Genomic DNA, 12375 nt, shown 5'->3' on the forward strand with positions numbered 1-12375 from the left:
TATTTCATGCAGCTAATGCGCTGCTTTCATCTCGTGTGACTTTCATAGTTTTCAATTGGCTGAGGACAGCCATAGCTGAAGACAGAAGAACCACAACGAACGGAACTGGAGGTGGGAGCAAACTGCAGAAACAACGGACATGCTACTGGGATTCCCACATTCCGTTAGTATGAGTAATATACCAATCCTGCTAATTTCCATGCACACAAAGGGAATCGTTGTGGATAATAGGCACAGTGACTATAGACTCACAAATAATTCGAATAAGTAACATAATATAATAGAAAAAATTTTGTCCTTCAAGGTGTTTGAACCGTTACTATAAATTCACCATGCTTCCCAGCCCTTCCCGTTCACCATTACACTATCAGTGATACGTCAAACAGATTGCTTGCAATTATACCTACATCAAATTTATGTATATGTTTAATAACTGTCACTCTACGCCTTTTTTTATTCAAAATGTTGTAGGCTTACTTGCGTTTCTTAATATGATTACTGTACATGAACAGAGAAGCGTAAGTTATATAAAAAGTATAATTTAACTGAATGATTTTCACATATTTATTATTTTGAATGTGAATAGTATGCGTTGTTTTATTGTTTGGTTAGAGTTTATGAAGCAGATGTTACGCCATTTCGGAATAGGACAGTCTGCTAGAAACGAAGCTTTATTTTAGGATATCGTAAGCTTCATGCTATTGCTTCTCAAAAAGATTTCGACACCCTTGAAAGTGTTTCACGAAGCGGTATGTTGTGTTTCAGTCCGACACAGAGAGGAATGAAACATCACTGTTTCGATACAATTAGTCCGTTCCAAGCACAGGTGGACTGAAACAGCCTTATTTTGAAACAAAGATACAGTTTCTGCGTGGCTCGAGATCGAATCTGGTCCGGTTATCCGAGACAGGGGCGGAATGAAACACCACTGTTTCGAAACAGTGAACCACAGCCGTTCCGAAACACTGAAACAGTTCCAGGTATCGATACACTGTATCGAAACATAGAAACAGTGGCCAAGTCTAACAGCCAGTGATTTTCGTAAAGAGCGCTACGTGGCGGTGGCGTTACCAATATAAGAACCTAAACAGCCTACTTACAAGACATTATTCAACTTTTATACGTATTTTCCGGACAAACAACGTATATTACTGATCTTTCTCTTTGGTCGCAGTCGCCACCTCAGACCCTGGCCGCAGGGGGAGCGGTGTTGCCAGCCGCCACGACTTCGTCTCCACTATGCAGCACCCTTTCGTCAGCAGGACGAGGCGAGCAAGCAGCAGCGGCAGTAGCAGCTCGCTCACCTGCTGGGACCGCGCGGCCATCTGGTTCTCGACCAGTGCCCTGGCGGGCTGGCCTCGCAGGAAGTCGAGCATCTCGTGGGAGGACGCCCCCGCTGGCAGACCCATGTGCCGCGCCAGCCGCCACGAGCGGTCCGCCACCGGGCTGTTGAGGGCTGCCGCGAACGTCACGCCGCTCTGGCAGATCACCTTGTGGAACAGGCCTGCACACACGCGGCAAATCGCAGCTCCGTGTGTCGGCGAAAATTCAACGATAGTATTTTTTTTTTCCTTTATTGATTTTCAATTCCCCCCGAAGGGGGTGGGCTGGCAGCAGCTTAGTACGCTGCTCTACAGCCTACAGACTTTTATTTGAAAAAATGGAAGAAGAAAAGAAACAAGAAAAACAGGCGATAAAACGGTGACATAAAGTGTAAAATGGCGGAAAAATGCGGAAAGTTAAAACAGAAAGCAAAAGGGATTGGCAATGTTAATAAAAGACACAGGAATCAAACAAGTAACATAGTACACACACAATTAAAAAACACAGCGACAGTCTGCTTTCTGTTCGTAAGAGATAAAAAGCGCACCCAGCGACAGTATGATGGCCGTTCGCAACCCAAAAAAAAAAAAAAAAAAAAAAAAACACAACACAGAACACTCACCGTAAAACACTGCACGAAAATGGCGGCACAAAGATGACACTCCCGAGCCAAAGGCAGATGGGGAAGGGGGGGACCTGGAGGAGGGAGAAGAACAAGGAAGGAGGAAGGAAAAAAAACGAAAAGGGGGGGAATCAAGGAGGGAGAAGACTAATAAAGGGGGGGGAGGGGCAGGGCAGAAGCGAGAGGGAATGAGAGGAGGCAGAGGAGGGAAATGCAAAAGGACTTGGGGGAGAGAAGGGGGCAGAGAGAGGGGAGGTGGGGAATAAAGAAGATGGAAGGGGGGAGAGGGAGCCCTAGAAAAGTACAGAGGAAAGGAGGGGGAGTGAGGATCAGAGTTGATAGGAGGGATAAATGGAGGGAGAGAGGGCATCATCTGGGGTGGGGAGTTGATGGAAGCCACCTTGGGAAAGGAGAGAAGGGTGTAGAGATGGAGGGTAGGGGGGGGGGGCACAACAGTAAAGACGTGGCAGGGGGCGGGGATGGGAGAGGAGAGGAACAACCAGGGGGTGAGGGGGATCAAGGCGGCGGGAGGTGTAGAGGATGCAGATATGTTCGAGGAATAGGAGCAGATGGGGGAAAGGAATGAGGTCATAGAGGATCCGCGTGGGGGACGGGAGGCGTATACGGAAGGCGAGGCGGAGTGCATGACGCTCAAGGATCTGGAGGGACTTATAGAATTTGGGGGGAGGGGGGGCAGATATCCAGGCAGGACTGGCATAACAGAGGATGGGACGGATTAAGGATTTGTAGGTGTGGAGGACGGTAGAGGGGTGCAACCCCCATGTCTGGCCAGAGAGGAGTTTGAGAAGTCGGAGGCAGTTGTGGGCTTTGGATTGGATGGAGCAGAGATGAGGGATCCAGGTGAGGTGACGGTCAATGGTGAGGCCAAGGTAGGTGAGGGTGGGGGTGAGGCGGACAGGAGGGGCGCAGACAGTAAGGGAGAAAACGATAGTAGAGGAAAGGTGCCTAATATGAGACACACTTTTGTAAACCCATTTGAAAGACTTAAAAGTAAATGCAATTGTATTTTTTATGGTGGTAATAAGATCTTGCATTATTTAATTTTATCATACAATTATCGTATTTGCAATAATAAACAATCTTTCAGAGTAGTTATTAAATCTTATCAAACAAGGCATTTCGTAGAAATGAGATCAAGGTTTCCTAATACGAGGGCTATCCACAAAGTACATTACGTTTTCGTTTGTGTCCGTTAGGGGTGGGGCTAGCGCGGCCATCTTGGTGTCATAGCATTCCGCCGCTCAGTCGGCATCCTGCCGTGCTAGTGAGAGGTTCGTGCTGTACTCCGTTGAGATACTGTGTCAGCGTTAATTGAAAATTCCGCGAAGTGTGAAGTGCGTGCTGTAATAAGGTTTCTGACTGCAAAAAACTGTACACCGATAGAAATCTATCGGCAGCTTTGTGAAGTGTATGAGGACAACATAATCACTGAAGGTGGAGTGCGTCAATGGGTCATAAAATTTAAAAATGGCCGAACTAACGTCCACGACGAAGAGCGAAGTGGAAGACCCTGCATAGTGACTGCCGAACTTGTCGAATAAGTCGATGCCGCGGTCCGTGAAAACCGTAATTTCACAATAACGGAACTCTCTATGAGTTTTCCACAAATTTCACGAAGTTTGTTGCACGAAATCATTACCGAAAAGCTTGGTTACCACAAGTTTTGTGCAAGATGGATACCAAAAATCTTGACAGAGATTCACAAAAATCAGCGAATGGCTGCAGCGTTAACGTTTTTGGACGCTTACGAGAAAGATGGCAACTCATTACTCGATCGCATCGTTACTGGTGACGAAACATGAGTTAAGCATGTGACCTGCGAGACAAAATTGCAGTCAATGCAATGGGGGCACAAAAATTCCCCCCAAAAACCCAAGAAATGCATGCAGACAATGTCGGCAAGGAAGGTGATGGCGAACGTCTTTTGGGACAGAAAAGGTGTGATTTTTGTGGATTTCCTGGAAAGAGGCACTACAATAAACTCTCAAAGGTATTGCCAAACTCTGCACAACCTCAGAAGAGCAACACAAAACAAGCGCAGGGGAAAGTTGGGCTCAAAGATCTTGCTGATTCACGACAACGCCCGGGCCCACACGGCAAATGCCACTCGTGAAGTTCTCGAATCTTTTAAGTGGGAGATGTTTCCTCATCCGCCGTACAGTCCCGACCTGGCACCGAGCGACTTCCACTTATTCCCAGGAATGAAGAAGTGGTTGGCTATGCTGCGTTTTGATGACGACGCACAGCTTCAAGAAGAGGTAACCACGTGGTTGAAGGCGCAGGCGGCCGAATTTTACGACGAAGGAATTTCCAAGCTCGTCCATCGCTACGATAAGTGCCTTAATTTAAATGGCAACTATGTTGAAAAGTAGTATTTAAGTGTGGCTTTCATCCGTATTCAATAAAAAAAATTTCCAATACTTTATTTATTTTTAATTCCAAAACGTAATGTACTTTGTGGATTATGAGACAGTAATAATATTTTGCTGTAATTATTTTATTACATAATAATGACATATGAAAATAAAATTTTTACATGTTCATTCATTTCTGTTATCCATCATTCATTTCACACTACTTAGATTTATATTTACGGCATCCGGGGCAAACAAAATTGTCTTCTGTGACACCGCAATCTTCGTGAGCCCAGCGATAACATTTCGTGCACTGTGCCCATTTCTCCCCGTGTTTGCCTTCAGAAAAGCGCCCAGTACAGAACAGACACTCTGCATCATCGTCATCACTGCTGTCTGAATCCCCACTGTCATCAAGATGGACATCGGATGCCGAGTCACTAGATGATTCTTCTGCTTTAGGTCTACGATTGGAAGATTTTCCACTCTTCCCCCCAAATAACTTTCTCGCTGCTTTCTCAGTCTCAGCCTCTGATTTCTTCTGTTTAGATTCTTGCAATTGCTTCACATAAGGAGTTGAAGTTAGTAACGCAGCAGACCACGAACGCGATGTTTGACCTATTTGATTAACTCCAGGTGGTTTTGGGATGTGTGGGAGAGGTCTGATGTCTGCCAGGCTGACAGCTTGACCATCACCATAAGTAGTTTCATTTTCGTTTTTGGCATCTCTTCCTTGAAGAGCGTTAGCATTGCGATGAATTGAAAATTCATGTTCCCTAAAGATGTTTCTGTTGCATGGGATGAGACCTGTTTTCTGAAGGCACTCACAGATGCTTCCATTGTTGCTGCTCTGTTGTAAGCTGCCCAAATAACTTGGCTATTAATAATGGGGTTGATAACACAACCTGGGTTACTTGCCAACCACGTTTCTATCTCTTGGGCGTAGTAGGTTTTCAAAGGCCCCATAAATCCGACGTCAAGTGGCTGCATTTTATGCGTTGAGTGAGGTGGAAAACATACAACATGAACATTGTTCTCACGTGCTTTATCTAACACATCGAGATTCTTTGTGTGGGAATAATACCCATCAAGAATCAAAATGACAGGGTCATTTGAAGATGTCTTTACATGACTCACAAAATGATCAAACCACTGAGTAAAAATGTGAGTTTGTATCCAGCGACTTGGATCACAAGCTGATATTGATCCTGCAGGTGCACCATCCATCAAGTTCCAGAAAACATTCCAATTTCTGATCATAAGACTAGTCAAAGTAATGTTTATCATAATTCAATCGAATTAAAATAAACGCAGTCGCCAAAATTTTACTACAATAAATGATGAAATATTGTTATCTCATGATAGTATTGCGTAAATGACAAATAAAATGTCGCGAGAGAACGAGTCCCCCCAATATGCGATAGGTATCGTAATGTTCGACACTGTCGCATATTTGGATCTCCATACTATCGCATAAAAGGAAATTCGCCATCTTACACAAAGAATCACGTACTTACTAACAACGTTCGTTGGAAAATGAACCTAATTGTCAATAATTATAGGTAATACCGTTACAAATAACAACAATAAAAGAGAGCAGTAATATCCACTCACCTCTAAGCTGAAATATTGTCTCAACACCGATGTCGTAAAAACTCCAAACACAAGAAATTTTGTATCAACCTCTACGTACTGTGTCCGGCTCAACTATGGCTACCTACTCGCTGTGTCGTCGTCTGGCACACAATAGACGTGTTTAAGAAACTCTCCACCAGAGTGCAACCCCTAACATGAGCACAGTTGGGATGTCTCATATTAGGGAACTGGCGACGGCTTTGCGGCAGTGGATACACCGGTTCCCGTGAGATCACCGAAGTTAAGCACTGTCGGGCTTGGCTGGCACTTGGATGGGTGACCATCCAGCCACCATGCGCTGTTGCCATTTTTCGAGGTGCACTCATCCTCGTGATGCCAATTGAGGAGCTACTCGACCGAATAGTAGCGGCTCCGGTCAAAGAAAACCATCACAACGACCGGGAGAGCGGTGTGTGTGCTGACCACACGCCCCTCCTATCCGCATCCTCAACTGAGGATGACACGGCGGTCGGATGGTCCCGATGGGTCACTTGTGGCCTGAAGACGGAGTGCTAAGTATAGTGGGGAACTATCGCATAATAGGCACCTTTCCTCTACTCTTTAGCAAGAAGGTCGCAGAAAAACAAATATTAAAAAAATGGTTCAAATGGCTCTGAGCACTATGGGACTCAACTGCTGAGGTCATAAGTCCCCTAGAACTTAGAACTACTTAAACCTAACTAACCTAAGGACAACACACACATCCATGCCCGAGGCAGGATTCGAACCTGCGACCGTAGCGGTCGCGCGGTTCCAGACTGTAGCGCCAGAACCGCTCGGCCACCAGCGGCCGGCACAAATATTAAAAGAAGGTAAAACATATCTATGTCCTTAAAATTAGCAACAAATGATTTAATATCTGTAAAATTATACTAAGAACTGTATTCATACACTGAAGCGCCAAAGAAACTGGTATGGGATGCTCATTGAAATTCAGAGATATGTAAACAGGCAAAATACGGCGCTGCGGTCGGAAATGTCTATATAAGACGACAAGTGTCTGGCGCAGTTGTTAGATCTGGTACAGGTGTTACAATAGCAGGTTATCAAGATTTAAGTGAATTTGAACGTGTTCTTATGGTCGGCGCATGGGTGATGGGACACAGCATCTTCTAGCCAGCGATGAAATGGGGATTTCCTCGTACGACCATTTCACGAGTGTACCGTGAATATGAGGAATCCGGCGAAACATCGAATCACCGACATAACTGCGGCTGGAAAAAAATCATGCAAGAATGGGACCAACGACGACTGAAGAGAATCGTTCAACGTGACGTAAGTGCAACCCTTTCGCAAATTGCTGTAGATTTCAATGCTATACCAGCAACAAGTGTCAGCGTCCGAACCATTCAATGAAACATCATCGATATGGGATTTCGGAGTCGAAGGCCCTTGATGACTGCACGACACAAAACTTTAAGCCTCGCCTGGGCACTTCAACACCAACATTGGACTGTTGATACCTGAAAACAATTTGCCTGGTCAGCGAGTCTCGCTTCACATTGTATCGAGCGGATGGACGTGTACGAGTATGGAAATAGCCTCATGAATCCAGGGCCCCTGCATGTCAGCAGTGGACTGTTCAAGCTGGTGGAAGCTCTGCAGTGGTGTGGGGCGTGTGCAGATGGAGTGATATCGGACCCGTGGTACGTCTAGATAGGACTCTGACAGGTGACATATATGTAAGCATCCCGCCTCACCACCTGCATCCTTTCATGTCCACTGTGCATTCCGACGAACTTGGACAATTCCAGCAGGACAATGCGACACCCCACACGTTCAGAATTGCTACAGAGTGGCTCCAGGAACACTAGTCTGGGTTTAAACACTTCCGCTGACCGCCAAACTTCGCAGACATGAACATTATTGAGCATTTCTGGTATACCTTGCAACATGCTGTTCTCGTACTCTTGCGGATTTATGGACAGCCCTGCAGGATTCATGGTGTCAGTTCCCTCCAGCACTACTTCAGACTTTACTCGAATTCGTGCCACATCATGTTGCAGCACGTCTGGTGCTCACGGGGGCCCTGAATGATATTAGGCAGGAGTACCAGTTTCTTTGGCTCTTCAATGTAGGAATATTAATAATAATTTCTTCTGAGTCAATGGCCTGGTGCAAGTCTTCCTACTGGACATCACTTAGGCGACTTGCTCGTCCCTAACCTGTCACATTTATCCAACTCGGGAAAGGGGACCTACAGTATACTATGGGATCTTAACCACGACGTTTCTGCCGACTCCTCACATCGTTCACCAGAGAGGGCTAGGTTATAACGAAGGCTGAAGAACCTGTCGTCCAACCGAGGTTCGATCCAACGAGCTCTCCATTTACGGGCATCCACTTTAAAGTTTTTTGTTAATGCAACTTTCCATGAATCAGCCAATCTCTTTCCTTCCTCACTGCTTACAATTCAGGACTTCGTCTTCAATGTGATGCTGCATGAAAGGCCAAGATGAGCGTGGGGAGGGGGAGGAGTTAACTAATACAGTGCGTAAATACTTTGTGAAGAGCATATGGTACCTCCATGTGTGTTTGAGAGCATTTTGTGAGTACCACCAGAAATCGAGCTCCGCTTTCTCCTCTTTATCAAAGACGTAGTCGATTGTCATTCCCTTGAGCCATGTCAGCACATGAAGTTTTGCAGGGAGAAAGCAACAGTCATTCGGACAGAGGAGAGTCCGAGGTTCAGTCACATCAGCTGTGAAGCAGAAGTAACAAGATAAAATCTTCTGTGACAGTCGCCAAACGCCAGACAACGACACACATTGAAACGAAGTTCATCAGTATCCAGAGGGCGATAGTCAGGGCGGAGAGGGAAGTCCGTTAATCCAATAGTATGGAGCCGGCGTCTAATCACATATTTTTTCTTGGTCTCTTGATACCACATCGCGCTCCCATTAGTGGGTAGAAAGTGGCGATGTATCGTTCCCCACATGCAGCCAATGGGCTGTTGGGTACTTTGTTTCTACCACGCTATGCGAAGTCGCCCACAGAATGATGGTGTAAAAATCTGTTGTCTTTAGTGGGCCTGTTTCAGGGAGATCTGAGATTACATAACTGTGCTCAAGAATCAATTTCGATACATGGGAGTGCTCTGTTGCGATATGCATGACCGACTCCAGAGGGTTATGAGGGACCACCATCAGAAACTCCAATAGCCAACCCCTTAGAGAGGCAAGTTGGCTGTTCCATCGTTTCCACATATTGCTCCCATAGAGGGCAGCTACGTACACCAAAACGTTAACCAGTCCCAGCCCTCGATCATGAAGGGGCAGGGTTAGAGTGTCATAATGTACTTTAAATAAGTGTCTTGTGGATACGAAATAACCGGAGGCCACCTGATTCAGTTTTCGTGGCATGTACAGGCTCAGGTTGGTTGACTGTTGCAGTTAAAGGGAACAAGCTGCGAACACCAGCTCCTTCATATTAAACATATCAAATCAGGTATAATTGTTAGAAGAGCGATACAAATGGCAAATCCTGGAATGCTCTATTGTAAGCAAACTACAATAAGACAGAGATAAAATCAAGGCGAAGTAGGAGGGTAATGAAACAGTATAAGGTGGGCGAGATGCTCTGCCCAGAATGCAGTTGGAGAACCCCACAGCATGGGATGCGATGGGATATGCACCTTCTTCACCCACCAGCACCACCTCATCGTCCGTTTCCCCAAGGAAATGAGAAGCACAGACACGATGATAAAATTTTAGGAAAGACAAAACATTAAAAACGGCAGATACAAAAAATAAGAAGAAAAAGATGGGAAGGATAGCGGCCAGGCCAGACTGCTGACAAAGGGCTGTCGTGGGTCCCCTGGGAAAGAGTAGGCGAGGGGTGCCCTTCCAACCCCTCAGGCCGTCAATGAGGCCAAAGTGCCCCACATCATAGAGACAAGTAGAAATCATCTACATGGGTGAAATGTAAAACCAGGTCAGCCGCCTTTGCATTGTCCAATAGCACCAGAAGTAGCATGTGAAGAAGCTTAAGAGATCGCCGCAAAATAGCTAAATTTGAGCAATGTAGTAGGATGTGGGCCACTGTCAGGTGGGGTCCACATTTGTGGTAAGGTGGTTCCTCACATCAGAGAATGTGGCCACAGGTCTGCCAAGTGTGGCCAATGTATAGCCAACAATGAAGAGTGGATTCCCTGTGGGAGGCGCAAGGAGAAGACCGCCACGTGGTCACAATCTCTTTTATTGCGTTCAGTTTATGTGGGGAGTCCAGGGTGGGTCATTCCGAGTTCCAGACCTCCAGCAACCGACGGCATAGAGTCGATAAAAGGTCCAGTTCTGGAACTCCCATTTCCAAAATCGGTAGCCAAACCTGACAAGCGATCAGCTTGTTCCTTTCTTGAAATCACAACATGTCCAGGGGTCCAAACAAAGATGTCTGGCTGTCTAAGTTGATTGAGATCACGAAGAAGATCCTGGATATCCATTGCTGATGGGTGATGAAGGTAGCACTGGTCTATAACCAGAAGGCTCCTCAGGGAGTCGCTGCAGCTTAGAAGCAAGAACAAGCATGGCTAAGGGCTCGTTTTATGGCCACCAGCTCAGCAATGAAGACACTGCATCCATTCAGAAAACAGCATACTTCGTTGCACCTTGCATGTGCATATGCAAAATGGGTTCACCCATCAACCATTTGGCCATCAGTGTATACTACTTCCCAATCTGGAAATGCATCAAGGACAGCCAGAAATACATGGCGAAACACCATGGGGTCAGCCGAACCTTTTGGTCCAAAGGATAAATCGAGACACATCAGATGTCAGGGTATATGCCATATGGGTTGCTCCCTGACAAGAGGTGACAGTGGGAGAATTTGGAGTTCAGAACAGACACACTGTAGTCTAACTGCAGTTGCGACCATAGTTCTGGATCTCTGTTGTGGGAGATGGATTTCACTAATAGGAAAAAGCACACAGTACTTTGGATGTGTAGGGGAGCTGTGATTGTGTATACCATAACTGTGTAGCTGTGTGCCTGATCCGTAGTGGACTGACTCCACCTCTGCGAGTAGGCCATTCTCAGGGCTAGTTTGAAAGGCTCCTGTTGCAAGTCGGACCCCACAGTGGTTTAATGCATCCAGTGATTGCAAAGGGTGATGCCAAACAATATGCCAGGCTCCCATAATCAAGATGGGATGGTATCATCGCTTTGTTTGGTTGCAGAAGGGTAGAGCAGTCTGCACTGCAGCTTGTGGTACTGAGGCATCAAAGTGTGTTAAGATGTAGCCAGCACCTTTGCTTAAGCGAAGATCGGGAACCCATGCCAGCCAGGAATCAGAAACCAGTTTCAAAAAGTGATAAGTCTATACCACGTTGAGTGATTGAACATCGACGTAAAGTTGTGGTTGTTGAAGAACAATATGATGGCAACAGAAGTGTATGACGCGAGTCTTGGCGGCAGAAAACTGCAAGCAAAGGGTTAGGGCCCATGACTGCGCCTTTCAAATGGGGCCCCGCAGTTGATGTCGACTACACCCGCACTAGAGGAGCAATAGTGCAAGCAAAAGTCGTTGGCATACAAATGGGGTGATACTGAAGACCCCACAGCTTCTGCTAGACTGTTGATGGCCACTGGAAGGAGAGGGACACACAATACAGAGCCCTGGCCATTCTCTTGGATTCGGGAGTAATGTGGAAAGCAGCAACTCGAACTCGGAAAGTACAGTGTCACGAGACGTTTTGCAAGAAGTTCTGGACAAAAATCGGAAGCAGGCCCTGGAAGCACCACTCACCACTCATGTAAGGTAGCGAAGATGTTGTGTCGCCATGTGCTGTCATAAACCTTCAGGATGTCGAAGAAGACAGCAATAAGGTGTTGGCGTCGGTCAAAAACTGTTCTGATGGCAGACTCCAGCCAAACGTAATTATCAACAGTGGAACAGCCTTGGAGAAAACTGCCCTGGGACGGAGCCAGAAGGCCCCAAGGGTTAAGGAACCAACACAGCTGATGGCTCACCATGCATCTGAGCAACTTACACTGAACACTGGTCGGATTAATCGGGCGACAGGCGTCTGTTTCTAGGGAATGCTTACCCAGTTTCAGTACAAGGGTGATGGGGTGATGATAGTTTCCTGCCATTGAAAAGGGAACTCACCTTCGCTCCAGATACAGCTGAAGATGGTAAGGAGATAACGCTGACAACCCACTGACAGGCGTTTGAGCATTTGGTTGTGGATGTGGTCTGGCCCTGGGGCTGTATCAGGGCAAAGGTCTAGGGCACTGAAGAATTCCATTCACTTAATGGAGCATTATAGGAATCCAGGTAGTGTGTAATGAAAGATAAAATACAATCACGCCATCCGCTATTTAAAGACATGAGAAGCAAGCTGATAATTCTCAAATGCAGAGGCTCAAGCATGAAACAGAGCAAACCATTTGGCGACAGCATCTGGGACAGTGAAAACAG

At 46.2% G+C, this 12375-nt stretch overlaps 1 protein-coding gene across 1 annotated transcript in view; it reads right to left on the reverse strand.

Annotated features, from left to right (window-relative positions):
- The window catches only part of LOC126263529 (juvenile hormone esterase-like), a 462481-nt gene that overhangs the window by 188805 nt on the left and 261301 nt on the right, over nt 1–12375 (reverse strand). Inside the window, exon 5 of the mRNA XM_049960623.1 lies at nt 1305–1504. Within this exon, the coding sequence (XP_049816580.1) occupies nt 1305–1504 (200 nt within the window). The remainder of the gene's footprint in view (nt 1–1304; nt 1505–12375) is intronic.

This window comes from Schistocerca nitens, chromosome 6, assembly GCF_023898315.1.
Source record: "Schistocerca nitens isolate TAMUIC-IGC-003100 chromosome 6, iqSchNite1.1, whole genome shotgun sequence".
In the NCBI taxonomy this organism is placed as follows: Eukaryota; Metazoa; Arthropoda; class Insecta; order Orthoptera; family Acrididae; genus Schistocerca; species Schistocerca nitens.